Raw genomic sequence first — 25,837 nt, forward strand, 5'->3', positions numbered from 1 at the left:
GCCATTCTGGAAGGCTCTGGTGATTGTTTAAGCCCTGTCTGTTCGTCCATCTCTGCCATGTCCAACATTTTTGTAATCCATAAAGCTTGAGTGAGAATTACTTCTTGTTTCCAATAGTAAGCATAAATAATAGTTGTTGCAGTTGCTATGTTTTAAAAAAGTGTCAGGAACTTTTTTGGTAGTGTTGAATTTGTAAAGCAAATTCTTGTTGCAACTGTCTCCCCCCTGGAAACCTAGGTCCTCAATATGAAGACTATGTGGATCTAGAATAGATCTCCATAGTCACTTACAGACCCACCACCAAGGCACTATTGTTAAGACAATTACACTCAGCAACAAGTGGTTGCCTATGATGATGATATGATAACAAATGAAAAGGGGCAAGCCCTCTTCACATACTCTGAAAAATCTTCCAAGCATCTGAAGCAGATGTGGGAAAGGTTTTAGGAGAAAGCACTCTTCGTTCTCCCTTCCTCCTCACCTTTAGGAAATAGCTAAAGACCTGGCCATGGAACCAAGCATTTGGCCCATCTCAGGAATATTTAAAGTTAAAGTTGAAAGTGCAGTGACCCAGGACTGTTTACAGACAACGGCTATGTATTTGTGTGATATGTGATGTTATTTTATGTGCAGTGTTTGATAATGTTTAATATTTTATTGGGAGAGGGTCAATTTTGATGCTTTATACTGTTTTTATCAAAGGCATTGAATTGTTGCCAACACTATGAACTGCTCTGAGTCCCATTCAGGGCTGAGAAGAGTGGTTTTTAAAAAAAAATATTTATCGTGTCATCCGCAACCAGAACAATGAGAAGAGTGGTATACAAATACAACAAATAATAAATAAATACAAAAAAGTTTTCTCATCTACTGTTGAAGGTATCAGTATCACTTTTTTCTGAGTGGAATACAGTCAAGTGATCTCAAGAGCCCAGTCTTTTTCATTTAAAAGTAATATTGATATAGTCCTATTCAATTTATTCAGTGTATGGGAGGAAATGTAACTACTTGACATAATTTTGACAAGTAATCCTTTTATGATCAGATTCTTGCTCTAAGAAAAATAAGCTTGTCAAATTACTATTTGAAATGTTTGCTTTTTGTTTTGGAATTATTAGATTGAATATCTTTAATTCATCAGTCCCACTATTATGGCTAGGTAAAGATCTGGGCGTGGGAGGAATCTATTCATTAAATTAGTTGAAACTCTTCATGATCAGTTAGGATAGAGCATTTTAATCAATGCAACATCACGTAGCATGTATTTACAACAGTGTTGCAACAACATTGATCTAGTATGATGGACAGAAAAATCAGTATTCAGGCCTAAGCAACAAATCATCTGTGTATGAAATCAGTACATATCCTTGTGAAGGAGTGACATTTACAACCGTATTTGCATTTGAAACCTGATGTTATAAAATCTTTGGGCTTTTTTTTTCCTGGTGGACAGGCTGTTCAGTTAAACAGTAGGGTTGTGCAACTTGGCTAGACTGTGGTTTGTTTTTTGTATGCAAATTTCAATGGGTACCCAGATCCTTTTTTGGGAGTCTCCTGAAATCAGCTAATGGGAAAAGCTGATTTCAGCTTGGCAGCCGAAAGATCTGGCCCATTAGCAGCAATGGGGAACTTATGACGCTACCCTTTCTGGCATCGGACTTAAGAAACCACTCTTTCTGTGATCCTTTCCATTCTGTTTTTCAAGGTGACCTGGATTTAAGGCAAGGCTTAAGAAAACAACCCTTCCTGGGATCCTTTCCCTCCTGTCTTTCAAAGAGACCTGGGTTTGAGGCAAGGGCTTAAGAAAATACAGTTTCTGGGATCCTTTCCCTTCTAGCGGCTGTCTCCCTCCCCACACCCCACATGTAGATGAAAGAAACCAAAAGGTTGTTTTTTGGCAGCCACTGTTCTGTTCTGTTCTGGCTGAAGAAAAAAAAGGGGGCAGCAGAGCCCATGCCATTATGGGCATCTGAACCAGCCAAAAGAGCTGAAGACTGTTTTTGAAAGTGGATCTGTGCACAACCCTATTAAACAGTATAGTTTTCAGACAGCCTACAGAACTAGCATGTACTAGAGGGAAAATAAGGATAAAATGTATTCTGCTCAGAATGAGTTTCAAAAAAGTTATTATTCAAATATGTACTTTTGGCTACATAAATCCAGGCACATTCTCTCCCTTAAAAAATCTGTCAAAAAGGGAAATCTTATAACTGAAAGCACTTACACTGAAATATATGAAGTCTAAAATATCTAGTAATGTATAGCTGTAGACCCCTTTATTTACTGACTCCAACAAATGCCATTGAACATTATCTCTACACTGATTTTTACGTAAGCCTAAAACCAATTACTCCTTGTCGTATGGAATGGATAGCACCTCTTTTGAAAGCAGTACATGTGAAAAGGATGTAGGGGCCTCAGCAGATTACAAGCTAAATATGAGTCAGCAGTATGATATGGCAGCTAAAGAAAAAGCCAATGCAATTCTGGGCTGTATGAACCGAAGCAACTGAGAAGATATAGTAGTGCCGCCACTCTATTCTGCCTTCTATATGATCTGGAATACTGTGCCCAGTTCAAGGCACCAGAATAAATACTACTGCTACTACTACTACTAATAATAATAATAATAATAATAATAATAATAATAATCTTTATTTGTATCCCACCACCATATCTCCAAAGGGACTCGGGGTGGCTCACAGAAGCAATACATAAGCACAAACACAATGACACAAGTGCAATCAACAGTGCATAAAAATCTCATTGATAAACTCACAAAAATTTGAAAACCATAACATTCCTAAAGAGCAGTGAAATCTGCAAGCCAGCTATCTATCATAACAATCAATCAAAGTGTGGCTGGTACTATCAGTGATTTGTCACATTGGCCATGGATTACTTAGAATCAAAGGTCTTTCTGAAAAGGCATGTTTTTAGACTCACCCGAAAGCTTGAAGAGAGGGGGTTAATCTAATTTCTTTAGGGAGGGTATTCCAGAGCCGGGGAAGGCCCTCTCTCTTGTCCCCACCAACCGTGCTTGAGATGGTGGTGGGACCAAAAGAAGAGCCTCCCCAGCAGATCTTAATGCCCGTGCCAGTTTGTAGAAGGAGATGTGGTCTTGAAGATAAAAAGTGATGCGATCTCTAAACACAGGATATTGACAAACAGAAACATGTACAGATCATTTAAAGTTGGAATCCATGTCTCATGAGAAATGGCTGAGGGAGCTGAATATATTTAGATTGGAAGACAGAAAATAGGATCTTTATCTTTCAGTATTTGAAAGGATGTCATATAGAAGATGGAGCAATTGTTTTCTGCTGCTCCAGAGGCTATAACATGAACCAGTGAATTTAATTATGGGAAAAGAGATCCCACCTGAACACTATGAAGAACTTCTTGGACAGTAAAAATTGTTTGACACTGGAATAGACTGTCACATGGGATGGAAAGTGCTTCTTCTTTAGAGTTCTTTAAACAGTGATTGAATCGGTATCTTTCAATAGTTGTATACCTGCATGGCATGTGTCCCCTGTAGTCTCTTTCAACATGTGTTTTATGTTTCTAGCCATTATGTGACAGTACTGATATCTAGTTTGAGCAAAGAGTCTCTTGTAGTTGGAGAAATATAGAAATATTTTTGTCTAGCTTTCTGTTTAACTTCCCTCTCTTTGTATCTTGCTAGCCTCACACAGCAAACATAGGGATACTTTGCAAATGATGGCATGGAAACCCCCTCAAAACACAGTTTCCAGTCCCTACTGAATGTATAAGCACAAACAAAACCATACTTCATTCTGTTTAACCATGACTTCCTGTATTGTTAGAGCTGAGACATGGTGTTCAAATGAATTATGAAAAGTACAGAATCTATATAGTACATTTTAATGGAGGAAAAAGAATATTTTCAAATGCTCTTCATTTCTACTTCAAATTCTTTATAAACTTTGAGTGGAATTTTTTAGTCTTTCACTCCTTTGAATGAGCTATTGTTATATTGTTATTATAAGCAATTTGACCGTTTTAAACTAGAAAGGTATTTCCCCCTCTAAGAAAACAGTCTACAATAAATTCTCATCAATAACTCACCCATGCCAACCACTTGTAATCAAGAAAGCAGAAGTGTAATAATGGGGTGGAAGGAGAATACAAAGTGGTTGCTGCCAATGTAAAATGCCTTTAGAGTTTCCTTTGAGAAGAGGTTTTATTTTATGTATAGCCTTGTTGAGTTGCATATCTTTATGCTATTGCAAGGAAGAGACTGTTTGACAACTCTCTCTCTCTCTCTCTCTCTCTCTCAAATTGCTTTCTATAAGCTTTCACCAGTGTCAATTGACTTAGCAGTGTTGCTTGGACAGATTTAGTGAATAAAAAGATGGATGTGGGTGATAACTGCTGCTGCAAGAAGTAGAGGCACTACCACTTCTACCTGGTGGATATATTCATTTAATGGCTAGCTGCACAGGACATTACCCCAGCTTTAGTGTTTATTGCTTCTCCCAACCAAATTCTTAGTACTGACTACTTTGGTGTAGGGTGGAAACTTCACAACCTCTGAGGATGTTTGCCATAGATGCAGGTGAAATGTCAGGAGAGAATGCTTCTAGAACATGGCCATATAGCCCGAAAAACCTACAACCCAGTGATTCCAGCCATGAAAGCCTTTGACAATACAACTTTAGATATGGTTTGTCCAAAGAACTAAGGAATTAACTAAATGCTTTCACAAAAACAGTTTGAGTTGTAAGAGCAAATTAAAAACTCAAGATAGCACATCCTGATTTTCTTATCAAACAAATCAATATTTATCAATAATGCAATTTTCAATTCTTTTGGTCAGTAATTTTTTCTCATTACAAGTCTCCATCCAAAGTTCTTTCTGTAGCAGCATTGTAGCTTTCACAAAACAAATACGCCATTAATATCCAGAGCAAGTTATTTATTAACTAGTTACTTTTCAAAACAGTCATCTGGGACAATTTATTTTTGCATATAAGAGTGATAGCTGTAATTCACTGCTTCTCAATAGAATGAGGCATCTGTCTGCAGCACAAATAATCTATGCTGACTCATGCTGCAGACAAGCAGGATTGCTTTGTCATGTCTTGCACTTTTTCAAAATTGCTTAAGATGAAACTATAAAAAATTCTATTGGAGAAATCAAAGATCCCCTTTCTGATTCTCCAATGGCACAGTAGTAGGAATAATAGCAACTTATTAACAAATAAACAAGTTCCCTTTCTAGCCTACAGTGACAATTAAGTGATCTGTTCGGGGCATCCAAATAATGAGGACAACTATAACCTTGTATTGAACTTCTGCGGATTGAGGATAAGAGATCAGCTGTGATTTTAACATTGTTGTTGTTGCTATTGTTAACTGCTGTCAAGTTTTTTTGTTTTGTTTTGTTTTTGTCGTGTCAGGAGCGACTTGAGAAACTGCAAGTCGCTTCTGGTGTGAGAGAATTGGCCGTCTGCAAGGACGCTGCCCAGGGGACACCCAGATGATTTGATGTTTTTACCATCCTTGTGGGAGGTTTCTCTCATGTCCCTGCTTCGGGAGCTGGAGCTGACAGAGGGAGCTCATCCGCCTCTCCCTGGATTCGAACCTGCACCCCTTCGGTCTTCAGTCCTACAAGTTGACATTGACATTGACTTTTAGTGAACCTAGGAAGGGGAGAGCTCTAAGTCACCCTTTCATCAACACCTCAGGTCTTGCAGACTCAGGACTGTAATTTCCCTTATTCAGTCTCTCCAATCTAGAATGTGGCCTTTCTCTTTTCTACTCTCCTCCACTTTACCAAGAATTATTAATAAACAGATCTGGAATATCAGAAGTACACGTAATTAATTTTGGTTCACTGTAAGCTGATAGTCCAGCTAAGTACTTGAGGCAAAGTATATGAAGAATTATTGAAGACTATCATATTGGCATTATAAGGACTTGCAGAAACTATATATAACTAGAATTTTAGATTGACTAACTGGAAATCAATAAATATATTATTGGAAACATTTAATAGATGAAATTAGTGCAAACTTGATAAATGTTGCATACCTTTTCATGTACTTTCTTATATTGATCTCTTTCTGCATGTTCTATTTTTACTTCATTCTCCTTTCTACCTAAAATGCATTAAAATACATTTTAAGAAAGAAATATGGAGAAATATATATTTTTAACAGATGAATGTTAAGATGGTGATGTTGAATGAGTTCCTATAAATTTATCTGGTAACCCATTCCTTAAAGTGGAAATGCATTCCCTTACTACCAGATGCTGTTAGCCAAATCAAAACTAGAATATTAACCAGCAGATTCCCAACCCATCCATACCTCTCAAATGCATCACTGCCCTCAACAAATAACCATTTATTCATAGGAACCTCCTCCTCTTTGTGTTGTGATTTTTTTCATTTTTTTCTTTTAGTTTTAGAATCATCTGAGAATAGAAAAAAATCTGAGGTTATTCCTCATGAAGCACTTAATATGCATATTTATAGTTTAGACAAGGCAGTGATCGGTGAAGCAGAATATGCATATCTGACACAGCTTGTATAGGTTCATTTGGCCTAGAGAGGACTGGGTGATTTTTTTTAGATACAAGCAGTGTTGGTGAAATAGAGAAGTGGGTTTCAAAGCTGACAGTTGCAAAGTAATAAACATTGTGAGATTATCCCCTTCCTGCAGGCCACAATAGTCTAGTGACTAACCAAAAAGGAAGGGGGGACAAAACGTGGTATACCCTATTGCAAAGATCCTTCTTGCATCTTCCCAATATTGTCAAAGTTTTTTCTTGCTGGGATTTTTTTATTATCAGTGTTCTCTAAGACCATAGTACTAAGTACAGACCTGCACATCGACTGCATGTTATTTAAGCAACCTAGTTGGGCATCAAATTGCAAGCAACAGTGGCACAGAGTGAGATTTCAAACAGACTTCCACTTAATGTTTTGATATACTTTTTTTTACTTTAGCTGTTTCTCTCTTAGCATCTTATCTATCTGTCTATCATAATCTTTATCATCTGTCTTTCTCTCCTCCACACATAAGCAAAAATATTAAAGAAGCAACCTTGTTTTGAGTTGGCCAGTAAGTTGCACACCAACCTAACCGACACACACACATTTTATTCTAATGGAATAATTATAAACTGGCTAAACAAGACCAGTCACAGAAAGACGGGATATATATGGGAACTTCATTTGACTTAAAACCTATTTGCATTGAATCTGGGAAGGAGCAAGACAGAGAATAAATTTGAGATAAGTCCAGCTGAGACCAGGTGTCAGCCCTTGAAAATCCCCTCAGCCTTCCCTTGGGCAAAACACCAAATTTCAAATAGCAATTCATCAATTGGGTTGCTCCCCGGCCCATTATTTATTTGAAGGTTAACCTAAGGAACTCCAACCCGAATGTCAAGTCAGCCTCAAGGGTAGATTCCTTCCCTAAGCCTGGGTCACTGGACCTAAGGAGGCCATTTCAAAGCCCTGTTCACTAAAAGGGTACAAAGGTATACACCAAAGTTATATTCTCCCTTTGCTACCTGCCAGTAAGAGCCTATTTACAGGCATGACCCTTAGCAAATGTTTATATTCCCTGAGAAACATTATGGGATAGTGGGGGGAAAGGTAAGGAGAAGCAAAGTCCTATGTGGCCTCAAAGTAACATGCCAAAGCCTACATTGCACTGCAAGTAGAAGGGTGATCCATGAAGTAAAGATCTGAAGACCTTAAATAGCCTCTGGCTATTTGCCTCTGGAGCCTCTGACTCCCCCCCCCCCCCAACAAATCATGTTCATTGTCTCATCACACAGTGTCACATGCAACAAAGCCTACATTGCACTGGAAGTAGGAGGATGGTCCATGAGTTCTATTCTTGCAGGCTACCAAGGACATACAGCAGCATTGACTGCAGTACAAAAAGATGGGTTCAACAAGGGCCACTTTACCTAACTTGCAATCTATTTGTGTTAAACCTCGAAAGTGTTAGGGAAAACTATCCTAAAAAAAGTAGAGCATCCAAAAACAAACAGGATACAAAAGTTTAGTATGAGCTCATAGTTAGCAGATGTGATGTGCCATTGGTTGTAGCTGTAAATAATTCAGAACTTAGAAGGCAAACATGCAGAGTCCAATCTTAAAAAATCACAAAAGGTTTATTTACAGAGATAAGAATAATAACTACATTTTTCTTGGTAAAGAACTTGGTTTGAGCTATTCTAACACCCACCTCTTCTAAGGTTTAAAGAGGGAAAAGTCAGCTATCACTGCATCTATCCTGTTACATAAGCAGAGAGAGATCTCAAAGCAAACAGTACATACTCTCCATACTAAAGTGTAAGAAGGAAGAAGTCAGATTCAAAAAAGGGTTTTCAGCAGAAAAGTATCAACTTCAAACAATTAATCAGAATGAGAGCAAAAACAGAGGAGAGAAAAAATTAGATACATTCCCAACTGTCATACAGGAGACATGGGGGAAGGGAAACCCTTAGTCTATACTAAACTAACTAACTGCTCCTCATTGAGGACTTGAGACTTGGGCAGTGTTGGGTTGAATCCCAACAGAATGGAGCAAGAGGCAGCATCAGATGATGGTAAAGGCAGTCCCCCTCTAATCAAATCTTGACTCAATCTTGACCCAAAGGCTCACAACAACAAATTTATAAAATGTGATATCATAGTAGGACTTATAATTCCATGTTTGATAAACAATTGCTTATGGAGAATGTGGAAAATGTAAGTAATAAATTATCTCCCGGGGAACCTTTCTTATGATTAAACAGCCTGAGGGTTGGTATTCACACCATGTACTTTCAAATGAATGATGTTGTTTATCTGAACAGTAATATGCAATTGATCCAAATTTGCAGCAGTAATCAATTGTTGAAGACAATAGGAGTAAAAAATTAATTGAAATGCTATCTTTCCCCTTAAAGAAAAACTTGTTCTTCAAAGGCCTCCTAGATTCAATTCACTGTTCATCAGATGTTTACTGTCCCTCAGCAAAGTTAAACCATTATAAATATCCCGAAACTCTTATTCAAATGTTCAAGTTAAATTAATATTACAACTTTTAAGAACTATATGCAGTGGAACTAAGATATTCAAACATGTATTAAATCACTGGTATTACTACATAACTGGCTCTCTGTACTACCCATTTAAAGGAAAACATAGGTCCTACCCCATAAACTTTGCTTGTGTGGCAGATACTTCATGAAATGTCTGAAGGGCACAGTTTCTCTGGCCATGGCAAAGAACAGAACTTTTGCAGTAGTTTGCTGTAGTTATTCTCCACATATCCACATATTGAGGGTTTGTTTTTTTTTAAAAAAAAAACCAGCAATGTTTCCAGCAGAAGTCCCATGGTGGCCATCTTGGGAGTCTCTAAATCTTGCAACAAAGCATCAAGACTGGACTATGGAGGCAGAAATCCTGGGACCAACAGGTCTGTATGTGGACCACTTCTGAAGTCCCAGGGTTTTTTGCCCCTGTTTAAAACTCATGATTTAGTGCTGTCTAGAAGTACCCGGAAATGACTGGACATACTATACAGAAACAAACATCTTTTGGATAAATAGATATGTTGATAACCATACATAGTGAAGGATGTCAGTAAAAATGGTGTATGGTATTTTTTCTTACAATTTCTGCTGCCAAAAATGAGAAATGTGACACAATAACTGTGGCTATATTTATATGAATGCAGATTGATCTTGCAATGAAATGCTAGCCTTCCAGGTCTAGTTCATCTTCATATCGGAAGCTGGGTCTCTCTCTCTCACTCTCTCTCTTTGGAATGGAAAATAGATGGTTCAAAATATGTCCTTATATATCCCTAATTACGGAGCCAGACCACTTCCTTAAATGGCAATAGCTTTTAAAGCTTCAGTAAATCAGACTAATTGAACACTTTTGTTTGAAATACCAAAGAATGAAAGACAGAAACATTGATTTCCGTTAGGTTGCCAACAAAAAGCAGAAGCACAACTCCTTAAGGTATGATATTTGAAACAAATCCCTTCACAATTAGGGAGAATGGAAATAAATTGTGGCAAAAGGATGTAATCAGAATGTCTCAGAAAGGATTAGTGTCAATTTGAAATTATATACGACACCTTTAAGAAAACAGATTGGCTATACCATTTAGAAAGTACAAAGACTGGAAAATGGATTTTAATGAGTTTCTGCTAGAATTTTTAGGAAAAGCTTAGACATAGGGCAAATGCATGGCACATAGCAAAATTAAAAGAATATCTGAGGCAGGGTGGACAAACAATCACAACGCTGCCACCAATATAGCGAAATTAAAGGCTGACCCTATGTTATATATACAAGTGACCGAATGTTCTTGGTAGTATTAGTCGCCACCACCTCAGAATTACTGGCCTGAGGAACCAAAGGTGTGAATGTGTTTTAGGTAAGGGGTGTTTGAGCTCTTGATTCTTCTGTGGCTTCCTCCCAGGCTGACTGGACTATAAAATGCTTTGACAAAGTGAGTTCTGAGGAAACGTATAGATTGAGGCATAAACCAGTTAAAAGTTAACTAGAAAGAGTTTATTGAACTTTATATTAACAACAACTCATAGAAATGAGTGGTGCAGAAGCGTGATTCAGTTGCAGAAACTTGGTTACTTAAACAAACAGTTCCCCTGACAGAAAAGCTTTTAACAACTGTGAGACTCCTTAAACATACTGTTCTAACTTTAGACACAGTATCCCTGGGGAACAGATCCCTATCTGTTTCCACCACAGGGTAGTATGCTCTGGAGACAAATCTTTCTTTTACTGGCTCTCACAGCACAGTAAAATCCCAGCCTTTTGTCTCAGCCTACTCCCTAAACTTAAGACTACTAAAAGCTCTTCTTTTTCTGTCAGATCCCTGCTGTAACTTCCTATCCTAAAATCACAACTTTCTCTGTCTCAAGTCAAGACCCTTCTCCCCCTGTCAAAATCTGGCAGCTTATTTTCCCTCTCTAAACCGACTCCTCCCCCAATTGCTATACCCAATCAGGAGTCAGCTTGACGCCTCCTCCTGTCCTGCCTGCCAGCCAAGATGACAGCCACTGTCATGTAGGCTTCGGCCTAGTCGACTGAAAGGTAGTTTTCATTACAGCACACAGAAATGCATGATATAAGCTATGATGTTTTTGCTAAAAAATGAAATGAGAGTTTTACTGCTGTTGTCGAATTATGTTTTAACCCACTCAGTTCAAACACCAAACATGCAAATAGACAGACAAAACGTATCCCTCTTCAGTCTACATCAGAAAGCAAATTCTTTTGCTTTCCTGCAGAAATATAAGCTTCTTTTTCACCATGGAAGCAACTGAGAAATTAACACACACACACCACTAAAAGAGCAAAGAGGACTGGATCCCATTTGCATATCCAGACAAAATAGACTTTTTAACATATGTATTGACTCACCATTCAACAAGTGATTTTAGGATTCTACCAACAGAGTCCAAACCAGTTTGGATAATTCTGGATCATTTAGTCAACATAAGGGAATGTCCTTCTAAGATCACTGGAAGATAAACTAAATTAAAATATAAACCTTTAGTGATTAGAGAACAGGAAATAGAAAAGCAATCATGAAAACAGCTCAGTTCAGAGAAGTCCTGAAATTGATGTTGCTACCTGTGCGCACACATGAAATGCCTAATAGTTTCTCTAATAGTTCCTCCATCAATCTTGATGTGAACTGGGTTCCTAGGTCAGATATGAGGTTCTTTGGATAACCTGTTCTCCCCCATATAGACAATAAGGCATTTGCTACCGTGGTTGTTTCTATGTTAGATAGTGCCACAGCCTCAGGGTATCGAGTGGCATAATCAATCATGGTAAGGATATATTTACAGCCTCGATGACTTGGTTTATTTATTTACTTATTCATTTACAGTATTTCTATACCACTTTTCTCACCCCTAGGGGGACTCAAAATGGTTTATACATAACTGACAAAACTTCAATGCCATATATTGGACACTGACGCGATGCCAAACCATAACAACCACAATAATAAAAGCACAATTAAACATATATCATAATTAGACAGTACATAAGCAATCATTAAAACAATAAATAATAAAAACAGTCTCGTCAGTCGTATTGTCATTCTAGTCCATGTCCTTTAAATTCTACAAACATCTACTGTCCGAAGGCCTGATCCCAAAGCCATGATTTTAATTTCTTTCTAAAAGCCAGGAGGGAGGGAGCAGACCTTAACTCATTTGGGAGAGTGTTCCATAGGCGAGGGGCCACCACCGAGAAGGCCCTGTCTCTAGTCCCCGCCAGACGCATTTGTGCAATTGATGGGAGCGAGAGCAGGTATAGGGTGTACTATATCAATACCTACTCTGAAGAATGGTTCTCCAATAATTGGCATTGGGATTAATGGAGCTCTTGTGTGATCTTGCCCCGAACTAATTCATTGGCATGTGTCGCAAGACTGACAAAATTCTTTAATCTGTTGGTACATGCCGAGCCAAAAGAAGTTCTTTGTAATGCGTTGTGTTGTGCATCTAATCCCTTGGTGATCTCCTTATGGGCTAGCATGCACCACTTGCATCAGCTGCACTCTATATTTCTGAGGCACCACAATTTGTGTATAGGAAGCAGTTAAAACTAGAGACTTTTGGTTTAAAACCTCCCTATACAAAACTTCGTCCTTAATCACAAATCTGGTGGGCTTTTCTAGAGTTCACTCAGCCATGTCAGTTCGAACTGTATTGAACAAGGTCTGGGGTGTGTCATCAGCCTTTTGTTCTCTAGAAATCTCTTTTTCTCCTTCTATTCCTTTAACTAGGTCAGCTACTACGGAGCTTGTTTCTGGGTCTTCTTCCAAATCTTGGTGGATAGGCAAACAAGTGACATCTTGTTTCTTATCTGGCTCTTTAATTAAGCATTTATCTCCTTTAGTTGCCCCTTGCATCTTTTTAATCTTTCTGCCAAGGTCATTCCCAATCAGGCACGTATAGGGAATTTCTGAGTTTATAGCAAAATCCCATATCCCTGTCCATTCGGCATATTCAATAGGCAAAGAGACTACGCTTGATGGAATTGCCAGACCTAAGCCTTTCAAATTAATCTGAGAGGTAGGATTCTGGTACTTCTTAGGCACCATCTCTGGTCTGATTATGCATACTTCAGAACCAGTGTCCCTCCATCCCTGTATATGGTTTCCATCTATCCTAATGGATTCCAAATAATCATCTGGAGCTGTGTTCAAAATGAAAAACAAACATTCTCAAGCCTTTCTTCCTTTTGAATCACCTCAGTGTGATTCTTCTCAACACTGGGCTCTATCTCTTTTTCTGAATCTTTTCCTGAGGCCTTTTTAATAAAGAAGGAAGATTTTTCTTTCCTCAGGAGATGACATTGTGATTTAAAATGTCCAAACTTCCCACAGTGAAAACAGCAATTATTATTATCTTCAGCTCTGATAGGGAATGTAGCACCTGCCGTCCTCCAGGTGGCATTTTCTACTGAAGAATTTCTCCCTGGCTGATTGCGGGGGAAGGATCCAAATGGCTGTTTGAATTGCCTTACTTCCCTTTTATAACTTTCCTCTTTTCTAAATCCTTCCTTCAAGGTAATTAATTGGTCTACCATGAAGGAAGCTTGGCTAGAGGACTCGGGATTCCTGTCCTGCACCAGCCATCTGTACTCTGATGGTACCTGTTGGAAGAACTTTCTATTTCAATCAAATTCTTAAGTTGTTGGAAGTTATTTTCCTCAGCACCTCTAACTCAACTTTCAAAGTATTGTGCCTGCTTTGTAGCCAGTTGGGAAAAGCCTTCATTTTTTTTCCTTTTTAAGAGTCCGGAACTTCATCCTATAGAACTCAGGGGTTAATTGTAACTTTTGTTTTACCTGTTGCTTAAATTTGAGGATCAGTTTCGGCCATATCGCTATAAATTTCTAAGAGTTTGCCACAGATTTGTGGTCTAAGATATATCATCCATTTCTCCTCAGCGATGCCAAAACCTTTACAACATCTTTCAAAGGAGATCAGGAATTTCTCTACATTGTTCTCCTTGTTGTACCTTGGAAATTTCCTCAAAACGTGATCCATAGGGATCTCTTCTTGCTCTTCTTGTGTAATTACAAGCGACTGAGAGAGAGTCAACCTTTGTTTCTCTAATTCTAATTCCATTTTTCTCAACTCTGCCTGCCTGGTTCTCTCCCTGTCCTCTGCCTGCCTGGTTTTCTCTCAGTCTTCAATTTCTAGTTTCTTTAACTCAAGTTGGTACTTAAGGGACATCTCAGACATTGATGTTTGTTCTGAATCTGAACTTTCTTCTTCCTGACAAACTTCAGCCTCCTCCGTTTCCTCTGTTACTTTCTTTTGTCTTCTGGTGGCCATCTTTTGCTCTAACTTTTACCTCACAACTTTTCTCCTATGCGATCTCGGGCACTAAACTAGTTATGTTAAATGAATCCTGTCGTCTGCCACCAATTTGTAATGACGCCAACTGTTGTAGGGGCATTACTGATTTGTCAGAGTTTCCTACAATTTGTAATGAATCTACAAATTCGATAACACAGCCACTAGCCTGTAATATTTTATTTATCTTCTTTTCATGTGTAGCGCGGCTTGACTCAAAAGTATATGAAACAAAGGTTTGGATTTAAGAGAAACTGTAATAAGGTTATTGAAGTATAGAAGCTTAATGATTTCAATGTTTCTTAACTCCTAGAGGTACATTCCTTTAGTGGTTACATTTATAACCTTTCATAAAAGAACTCTTAAGAGAACTCCTAGACAGGTTTTAAACTTATTTCCTTCAAAATGTGTTTCTTTATTTAACAGATCCTTCAGGTACCAGCCTATTCTTTCCCTCTGTTATTTCTGTTACAGTAAAGATTCTTACTGGGGTTCTCTTCCCTTTTCTTTTGCTCAAACTCTAACTACTAATCTAAATAAGTCAACTTGGCCTATGTAAACCACACAGGCTAAAAGCCTAAACCTTCCTGATTCTCAGCTCAGTAGAACCAGCATTCCCTATGGTTCTCTGACCACAGACTGCCTATTTTAAAATGCTTGCTCCTGCCAAGTGGCAGTTGGCTCCTCCCCTTTTACCATGGCAACCCATCTCAGAGTGAGCTGAGCTGGCTACCATCCCCCCAGTTATGCTATTTTAAATACTTACCCCTTTAAACACCTAGCTATAACTACACATGACGGTAGGCTAAAATTCACACTTCACCACAGTAGAAGAGTTGCAGAGCTACTTTGACATGAGGTTGTAACATGAAAGACAAGATATTTTACCCAGAATATACAAATGTTTGTTAAGTAGCACCTACAGTTATTTTTTAAAAAATGCTTTCATGACAATTTTCATGCAAAATCAATTGTGAACAACTATTTTCCAAAATAAAAAACGGAAGTTGTCTAATGGGTACTTAATAGGCCTGGGCGGTTTCGTTCGTTAATTTTGTAATTCGTTAAATATTCGTTATTTTTAACAATTACAAAACGATTACAAAACATATTTTCAAACCCGGAAGTGTTTTTAAATATCGAAACGGCATCCTCCATCTTTTTTACGGGCTTCCGCCCGTTTCGGAAATGACGTTTTAGGGATGGAGGATGCGGGGTGTGCCGGGAGCCAATCCGGCGCTCCCAAGCACCGTGGCTGATTGTGATTGGGCGGGCTGCCCTTTAAAAGCGGCTCCGCGTGGCCGCATTGCTCATTGCTGGGGAAGGCGAGGAGACGGGAGGTTCGGGAGGGAGGCTTGGCTTGCATTCATTCATTGCTTGCATTCATTCATTGCTTGCATTCATTCATTGCTTGCATTCATTCATTCCCTGGGCTGGGAGCAGTGGGGAGGCTTTGCCTTTGCCCTGTTTTCACCCTATTTTTCCATTTTCAAATATTTCTGAAAAATATCTTTCTTTTATTCTTCAAAAAAATATTCTAAAAAAAGAAAAGACCCTTGTGTGCCTGTGTGTGTGAGTTTGTCCCTGTCCTGTGGCTGTGTTCGCTCCACAACAGGGCAAGCATTTTGTTAATTTTCCATTTTTAAATATTTCTGATAAATATTTCTTTTTTAACGAATCGATTTGTTATCACCTTAACGAATCGACCCCCGTCTTAATAACGAAGTTCTGGGGGTGATTTGCACATGCGCAGGGGGTCCGCTATCTTAACGAATCGAATTGTTAATATTAACGAAATTTCGTAAATACTGAACTTTTTTAAAGGAAAGTTTTGTAATTATTTTAAATATCGAAACGCAAAAAAACCCCAAATACAAATCGATTTTAGAAACAAATTTTTGCTTTGTTACCCAGGCCTAGTACTTAACTTCCAAGTATCATCATAGATTCTATGTTTAGTCAGGACTGGCCTTTAAATGTGTATTACAGAGTCTTTAAATGTGTATTACAGAGCCAGAAATACAGACATCTCAGCAGAGTACAGTAGAGTATAAAACATGAGTTAATTATGAGGCCTTGTATTTATGTACCCAGGACTCACAGTTTCACCTACCAGTTTCTGACAAAAGATGGCCCATCTTGGAATTTTTTTAGGTCTTCTATGGTATATTTTACCAGAGATTTACCACAAAGTCTCACCAAAAAATATCCACATACAATTGAGAAATAAATTTATATTGCAACGAAAAGCTCCTTAAAAGAAGTCCTATTAGAATGAAAGGAACCAGTAAACTTTGCTGGCAAACAGATCATAACTTTGCACTCATAATAGCCTTCTTAATGTGTATGTTGTAAAAAAAACCCAAAGCAAATAATAGAAATGTCATTCAAGCAAAATCATACAGTCACTATTATTGCTTATGCTCACAGAATGATAATGAACTATTATTTCCAGAATTTACACATTTCCAGCTTTGCTGGTGTCAACATTTTCTTCTTCAAACAATTGTTCTGTAAATATGATTCAGTATAGGTGTTGGAATGCTAATAAACTCCATTGGCAGTGGCAGTGACAACTTCCATTTTTTCTGTAAATCATTGAATGATATGCTTTTTGCATCTTCAAAAAACAGCAACATGACATAAGAAAGCACTGAAATATGACAATAGATAAATTTGGAAAACATTTAAAACTAAAATTGAAAATCAGTTTCAGAAAGATTTCTATTGTAACAAAGTATGTGTCTGTGCTATCTTGTCAGCAACAGTATATCAATTCAGAAAAAGTTTTCTATCTACAGTCATTTATTCTTGTCCTTTCTGTGCAGATTAAGAATACTTGTTTTAAACTGGTTAGCTTTTTCCTCATAGTCTGATCAAACTACATTTAAACTAAAATGAACAGTTACAAGTTAATAAAGCGTTTCAGCAGCAGCACTGTAACATTCCTTGGAGTTCAGAGAAGAAGAAAGATATATAAGTGCCTTGATATAATACTAATTATTATCATAATATTTGCCTTTCAAGGGCTGTTGTTAACCCCCTTAGACAGAACCCAAAGTGAGCCAAGGGAGGACTTCCAAACGCCATCCAAAAACAGTAACTTGCAATTTTTTTACTGCTGTATGAACATGCCACCAAAAGAAAGTGCAGAGGATGCCCCAAAGAATAGGAAATTCATTTAAGTGTCATGTGTACATTCAATAACTAACTGTCTAGTAAAGTGGAATTTTAGAATTAAAAACTTCTGTTAAAAAGGCAGAATTGTGACCTTATCTAATAGATTGGTATCATTGGTCTATTCATAGCAATCAGTGGAGATCTATAGACCAGTCTTTACAGGGGTGCTTGAAGACCAATCTTCATGTTTGCTGGGGCTAGAGGTACAAAACTCTTCTAAAATTAAAAAAAATAAAAAAATAAAAAATGCCATTTTTGTTTCTGAGAGAATGCATCACTAGGAATTTCTATGTCCTCTATTGTCACCTTCTGTTCATATTCGACTATAGAATCCCACTGGAGAACATAGAGATTATTGAAGAGGTGTTTGCTCTAGGAATCTCTAGATCCTCCAATATGACTTTATGGTAAACTCCAGAGAAAGTTGCACTGGAAGACCTAGAGATTCCTGGGGATAAAATTTTAATTAAATTCAGGAGTAATCAGTTTGGAGGCCCAACTGTAGAATCAGTGTCATAAGGGCAATGGTAGGCCAAATGTAGTCTGGGAGTCACATGAAAGTCTTAGAATTCATTTCAAGAGCAATTTTTGGCCTTTTTTCTTCCAAATCAGCTGAAATTCCCAATAAATAATTGCAAGTCTGATAGTTTGCTTCCCCCAATTCTTCAAATCTGCTCCATCCATCTGCAAATCAGCCAGAATGGTGGCCTGAAGTCACTCCTGATAGATATACTGTTGTGACAGATAAGAAAATGTGTACAGATAAGAAGATGGTCCCCACCCCTCTGCAGTTGGCAACCCCTGTTCTAGAGAATACAATGGTTTTGTTCACATGAAGAACTTCACCCAAATGGATGAAGCAGGAAGCAGAGTGATACAGTGTTGAAGAATGTCATTAAGGGACAAATTAATAGATCTGTATTACAGTTCAATTTCTTGCTGTTGAAAAGTTATTTTTTAAATGACTTGTCTTGTCTGTTACTTCTACACTACCTTACAAAATTACGTTTTACCACTTCTGTAGAAAACTACACTGTTGCACATGTCCCTGGAAAAAACATTAGAGAATTGTAGATTTGCCAGTGGTTGCAATAGAAGTACTCCAGTCCAATGTCTTGCTGATATCGAAAATCTTGACTTACATAGGGCCAATGAACTGCTCTTTATAGACCTTTAATGAAGGAGAATCTGCTACCACCGAGATCCCATTCCAGTGCTGTACAGCTCTTACTATGAAGAAATGTTCCCTCATATTTAGTTGATCCTTTGAAAAATCAGAAAACAAGTTTGCTCTCTCTTCGACCTGGTAACCAATCCAAGAGCCTTTATCACACAATGCTTTTGAGGTCACACATGGAGAGAGAGTTGTTAGGTAAACTAGAGACACAGGCTTATTTAACTGGGTGTAGTGATGTCTTCAGGGAGTCCAGATTTTTTTGTGGGGATGGAATGAGGCAAGGCACACAGTGAGAAAACTATTTCATCATTTTGTTCTTGTGAAAGGCTTTCAACATAAAAATGCCATTAAAACCTTACAACTGAACAGCTGGAGAAAAAATGTTGGCAGTGGTTTTCTCTTTCCTTTAGCTTGCTGAATCATAACAATTTTCCTTATGAGATGCCTTTTCCCCTCTACTTCTTCTATTGGACAGGTTTTACTGGTGAATTTTGTGAAACAAATATTGGTGGCTGCATGTCAAATCCTTGTGGAGCTTATAACCTCTGTAAAGATACACTGGATGGTTATCATTGTTTTTGTGCACCTGGTTTTATAGGTAGGTGTGAAATTGCAATTAATTTTGAACCCCCACCCCGATTATCCTTCTGGCATATCTGGTCCAGTTCAGATAATTTTGGCTTTTATATAGTCCTTCTGGTGTATTAATTGTCCAGCAAATATTGTCTAGGACCCATGTACCCAGACAACTTAATGCAGGGCCTACCCAGAGTGGCAATTTTTAAATCATTATAAGTGGCATGAGAAATATATGCTCTGCTCTGATCAAAACTTCAAAAATCTGGTGAAGAGACTAACACAATACCCATAACATGGATGTTTGTCTCCAACAAGTAATAGATGTCCTTAGATCTTAAAGAAAATACTTTTGGGGACTACGACTTGCAGAATCCTCCAACCAACCAAGAATGGCAACTCCACAAAAATAAATAATTTTAATTTAAAAATCCCATGTTTTTAATGCTTAACAAATTGAACAGAAAGCAACCATATCCAGCTTTGCAGCTAAGTTCTATGGAATGACAGTAAAATTGCTACCCCATATCCCAATTACTTAGAAATCAACTCAGATGAAGTCATACAAATTTCCTTCTGAATTGACATCAGTAGGATTGCATTTTTTCTTACAAGTAAGCATGTAAAGAAGTATAGCTTTAGTTCTGCTTATTTCAAGGAAAATGGAGCGTTAGATGTGCATTATTTTTATTTAAGATTCCGTTATTCTCAACTGTGCTGTCTTATGCTATCTTTCTCATATACAGGAATTTTTGCTTATTTTCAGGTAATAACTGTGAAATAGAAGTGGATGAGTGCCTAAGTGGCCCATGTCATAATGGTGGTACTTGTGTTGAGCACCTTAATGCTTTCAGGTGCTTATGTCCGTATGGATTTCAAGGTAAAAAAAATCACACCTTTTGAATACCATCTTAAAAGTATAATTATCACTCCTTAAAATGCAATTGATCCAGATAATTATATGCAGAAAATGTAAGCATAAGCCTGCACAAGTCCCATTGGGTCCAATTACTATGGGATGAATTTTCATAGAATGATGATATTAAACTTCATTGCAAGCAAGAACTTTGGAATTGTTTCAACTACATGAACATTAAAAATGACTACAGTTTGAGAATAAGAGCTGCTTGTAAAATTAACATTACTATATTAACTAATTCAGTTACTTGGTTACTTTATCCTAGCCTTTGGAAAATTATTATTATTTTATTTTGAAATAGCAATGCTAAATTATCTTGACTCAACATTATAGAGATGTGACATAGAAGGCATAACCAAACATTATATTTGGAGCACTTGTCAATTTTTATTGACTATTTTGGATCTAGTATGCAGCTTCTTAAACTGCCTCTTAGATCAATGTTGGGGTCCTAAAAATATTCTGAATCTAGAGACTGTTTTAGGCATTTACACAAATCTGTTGTGCATATGAAGTACTTAAGTGGACTATGCAGAAGATGCTTCAACTGTACTTCATAAATAGGAGCTTCTTAGCAAATGCTGATTTGTTATCAGTAAATATTTGCTTTATGCCAACTTTATATACCTATAAAATAGCTACCTGGGGTCATGTAAAAATGGGAAAAGTTTAAGAAGTATAAAAGTTTATTGTATAAAAAAGGTATTTTGTCAATGACAAGCTTTTTGGTGTTTTGGAACCTTTCTGTCAGGAAGAGTAGAAATGCATCCATGTGATGGGCAACCTCAGGACAATCAGAATGTTCTTATGCATTGAAGTGTTTGATATGCAGCTTTATGCATATACCTCCCCCCCCCCCAAACTATTGAAAATATCCCTGTACTATTAAGTAAACACTTTGGTTAATATTGGGGCCCACTACTAAGGAAAGTATCTAAACATATCTGGAGGCATTGTTGAAGTTGGAAAAGGATGATGTTGTAAGAGGCATAGCCTATATATAGGTTCCTCTGATCTACATGCAGGGGAGTAGGTTTAAATCAGCCAATACCCTCAAAGTCCCTTCTGGCCTCCTTCGTGTGGGTCTTCAAATGCCTGGTGGTAGGAACACTTTTTCTTTGACTGCTCCCAGGCTGTGGAACTCGCTCCCTGGAGAGACCAGGGTGGCCCCATCCCTGCTGGCCTTCTGCCAGCAGGTCAATACTTTTTTCTGTAATCAGGCATTTGAAGGACAAAGGGCACATTGCTGGGAGGCTATGGGTGGGATCAGGAAGGGGGAATTGTGTTTTAAAATACATTTTATTGTATGTATTATATCTTAACTGTATTTTAGCCTGACACTCACAATACAGTTTAATTCGGGGTTGTTTTTTTAAAATGTATTTGCTTTGTTTTAAATGGATCAAAGTGTGTGGCTGTTAGCCATCTTGGGGAGAAAGGCGGGATATAAATAAAGTAAATAATACTAGTAGTTTGTAGCTGTTTTTTCTGTTTTAAAAGTGCTTTAATAAATAATCTCATAGAAGCTAATCTGTAAAGTGAAGTATATAATTATGTTTTAATTCCCACTAGAGGCCCATCTACACTAACATATAATCCAATGTAGATGGCACATTAGCCTGGCACATCCAAATGGATAATGCATTTTAACCTGGGGTAAACAATTTAATTCAGTTTATACCCAGGTTAAAAAAAACTGCAAAGATCTGGATCTTCCTTGACACTTGGGTAGTCACCTACATGCTACAGGAATCATGATAGAGCATTTGCTATTGATCTCCTACATAAGAAAATAGGCTCTTAATACTTGGGGGAAAAACAATGAAGAAGAATGGTTCCACAGGAAGACTTCTGCAGTATTTTCCTGGTATTTATAGATCCCAAAGTGTTCTGGAGAGTTATTCTGTGCAGATTTCCAGATGGAAAATGATCACAAAAAAGGTTTGCTTGGCTGCTTTCCTCTTGACACATTTCTTTTGCTTCTTCAAAATCCATAGCACTGTTGGTAACAGCTGACCTTCAGTTTCAATACTCGAGGTCCTGTGCTTCCCAGTTCTCTGTGTTTATACCACATTGTTTTATGTTTTTAAGCCAATCTTTAAATCTATTTTGTTGTCCACCAACATTCAATTTTCTGTCTATGAGTTGAGAATAAAGTAACTGTTTATTATCAACTTAACGACTCCTGGAAAGATTCAATTAATGTTGCCTTCAAAAAATCTTGCAAATCTCTTGGGAAAACAAATGTCAGTGTTTCAGAGGAAGGAAAGCCCACCAGCATCCAAGCCATGATTCTCTGCTATCAATTTTGCTGGAATGATTGCATTGTCAAATCAATCAATCAATCAATCAAAATAATTCCCTATAACAGGGACATGTGAACAAAGGAGATTACTGCAGAGAAGTATAGATTTTCTTCTTCATTGGGAAGAATAAACACAAATGGTTTATTCTTGAATGTGTGAATGAAACAGTCTAAATGTATATCCCAATTTTCTCCCTCAATGCATCAGAAGTGCCCCCTTTGTCCATTTTTTAAAATAGTGAGTACTTATTTTGTCATATATCGACCTGTCAAGAGCTATGGTAATTAACAGAGAAGAAGCTGTAATGAAAGCTACAGTGAGCATAAGTAATTGTAAAGATGGAAGTCATTGAATTCTTTGCCCAAAGGAGACATAGCCATCTCTTGCTCTAAAAGTCATGGCACCCATTTCAAAGATTTCAAACAAATATAGCATATTCACATGTGAAATAGAAGGGGACATTTCTTTTTATTTCAGTGGGAGTTTATTTATTGCCACCTCAAGAAAAGAATGAAGATTTCCCTTCGTGCCATGGCAAATATAGTCTATTATACACTAATGTTATTTTATTCTTTTCTCTTTTTATTGACACAAATTGATACGGAAATTGCCTGTCTTAAGTCTTGAGAATCAATTCAGTATCAGTGAAGACTTCTTTTTTATGATTTCTTAGAAAACTGGTAGAGGAGGACAACTAATAAATTATCCATTGAATGCTTTAGAGTGACAGGTTGAAAATATAATAAGGTTGCTGACAGAACATTTCTCAGAAGTGAACTACTTTACATGAAAATGCAAAATAAAATCATACTCATGATCAAGTGTTTGAGTGCTGAAAAATATTGTCTTTCTTCTTTTTCCTACCACTTTATAGGCACACTTTGTGAAATCAATATTAATGAATGTCACTCAAATCCCTGTCTTCATAATGCAACCTGTACAGACCTTATCAGTGGATATGACTGCTCCTGCCTACCTGGCTTCACTGGTGAGTGAATAATAGACACACAACACCCACTGGAAGAGTAGCCCCAAGATGTCAATCAAGACATGGACTGAATCTCTGTTGCATTTCTCCTCCTTCCTCTTTATCTGTCCCAATTTAATGATTCATTTGCATACCCAACAGACCCGATCTGTGGTTCCATCTATAAACTTTAGTAGAATAAATTCAATGAGGTCACGCTTAGCCTGAAGATTACTTGGAGTTTCATAATCATTGCTTGAGAACATTATTTTGTCTCCATTCAGTATGTCCCCTTCTGCTCAAAGGTTTCAATTTTGATGGAAAAGAATGGCCAGAGAGATGAAGAATGTTAGGACAAAATATACTTCAATTTGGGGAGCAAAATGAGAACCCCTTGGAGATAGACAAAACGTTGGTTCCATCTTTTAACATTACCTTAATGGGAAGACTTCTTGCAATCATTAATAGTCTATTTTCTTTGGGTATTTCATCTCATCAAAACAATATTTCATTGCATTTCCCCTGGTTGTGAGAACTACTGAGTTTTCAAACATCCCTTCAATATGTACTTTAAATTCTGCCTGAATTCCAGTTTCCAATTTTAAGCAGAAAATAAGAATTTTTAAATTTTATTTTAAATAAAGCATTTTCTGTACTATGCACACATCTCCGATCTTTTAAACAGTCCAATTAATGACCAGTAAATACATAATCATCCAGCTTATAACAGGAGGGTGTTCTTGATTTTTTATAGTTTATTAATGAACTCCATTCCTTTTTTCATGTTTTCCATAATGTGCTATCTGATTTTGACCATTCTATCTATGCATCCTATTTTTTTCTTCTATAAAGATAGGGTTCAATTGCTAGGTGAGACATCTTTCTTGAGGCTGCACTTCCAACATGTTTACCTCTCAATGTGTAATGACCATGGTCTTGAAAGGACCTTATTATAATACGTATGTGATGTATGCTAAAAAAAATGAGTTGCTGAAACAATGTATACTTACTCGTTGTTACTAGTGATCTTTGTTTTAGGCACCCGACAATTGCCATTGTGGGGTTTTCTATTCATTATTTTCTATTCATTTCTTCTGTCCCATCCTTTTCAATTAACTGGTAAATTGATGTACAAAATACACCTTCTTGAGAAGAGCTTTGATTTCATCAAGCAACATTATTAGGGAACTCTTCAATTTTTGCTTTGTTTTGAATATTTTGAAAAACATATCTTTCCATCTAGAGTGAAAGAGAGATAGATAGATATACAGATATTTATCTATCTATGCATCTATCTATCTATTTGGTAAACAAGCTTTTTCTATATAGAGAGAGGAGGGAGAGAGAGATGACTAATGAGTTATATGTTGCAGCATATTGTTGTCTAGGAATAGAATATTATTCACAGACTAAAACTATCAAAATGGTTGATGTCTCATTGGTACAGAGCTTGAAAATTGCATTTTAGAGCAAAAGAATTCATATTCTCAGTACTCTAAACATTCTTGTAAAATTTGTTCAGGTAGATTTGGTATCTTTTGGAAACAAGCTCCTTAAATGTTTGCTTGTGATAGTAAGAAATAAAGTCCAAGCTATTGCAATGCCTTCATTAGACCATTCAAGTAGGCACAATTTTCTCTGTGCACAGAACATTGAGAGCCTTTTTGAATGGCCTAATAAAGGTACTTGCAATATGGACGTCATTGTATCCACAAGTTGGAGGAAATCTCTGACATTAATATATGCAAGGACCTTATGGTTTTGATTGTGATTTCTCAGCATGAAGTGGATTTGAAATCCTATGGTACATACTGAACTATGATCTACCGACACCTGCTTGTTTTACTAAATTGCTGCATCTCCAATTATCTTTTCAAAGGTCTACACTGTGAAACTGATATAGATGAGTGTGCTTCTTTTCCTTGCAAAAACGGAGGCACCTGCATTGACCAACCTGGTAATTACTACTGCCAATGTGTGGCTCCATTTAAAGGTAATGAACACTGAGGGAGAAGGGAAAGTAAACATAATTAACGTTAGAAAGCATTTTTGTCTGAACTCATTTTGCTCTTCCAAACAGGATTATTAGGCCTTTTATTTCCTCAAAGCAGGCTTCAAAAGTGACCAGCCAATTATCTCTTAGGCTGTGAGTAATGTGAACTAACTTTTATTTATTTCAACAAGAAAGGGGCTTTAGTCATTTGTTAAAAGAAATGCCAAAAAGGACCATGGACATAAAAGAATAGCTTAGTGGCCTTCTGAAAAGTAAAACATCAAAACTTTCTCTGTCTGGTTCAAGCAGGCGAGTGTAATTTA

At 37.3% G+C, this 25,837-nt stretch overlaps 1 protein-coding gene across 3 annotated transcripts in view; it reads left to right on the forward strand.

The window, feature by feature from the left end:
• EYS (eyes shut homolog) overlaps window positions 1–25,837 on the forward strand; it is a 1,026,188-nt gene that overhangs the window by 367,623 nt on the left and 632,728 nt on the right. For all 3 annotated transcript variants that reach the window (XM_067468024.1, XM_060752827.2, XM_067468032.1), the window contains 4 exons: window positions 19,229–19,351; window positions 20,096–20,209; window positions 23,429–23,542; window positions 25,401–25,514. In XM_067468024.1, the coding sequence (XP_067324125.1) occupies window positions 19,229–19,351; window positions 20,096–20,209; window positions 23,429–23,542; window positions 25,401–25,514 (465 nt within the window). The remainder of the gene's footprint in view (window positions 1–19,228; window positions 19,352–20,095; window positions 20,210–23,428; window positions 23,543–25,400; window positions 25,515–25,837) is intronic.

This window comes from Anolis sagrei, chromosome 1, assembly GCF_037176765.1.
Source record: "Anolis sagrei isolate rAnoSag1 chromosome 1, rAnoSag1.mat, whole genome shotgun sequence".
NCBI classification, from domain to species: Eukaryota; Metazoa; Chordata; class Lepidosauria; order Squamata; family Dactyloidae; genus Anolis; species Anolis sagrei.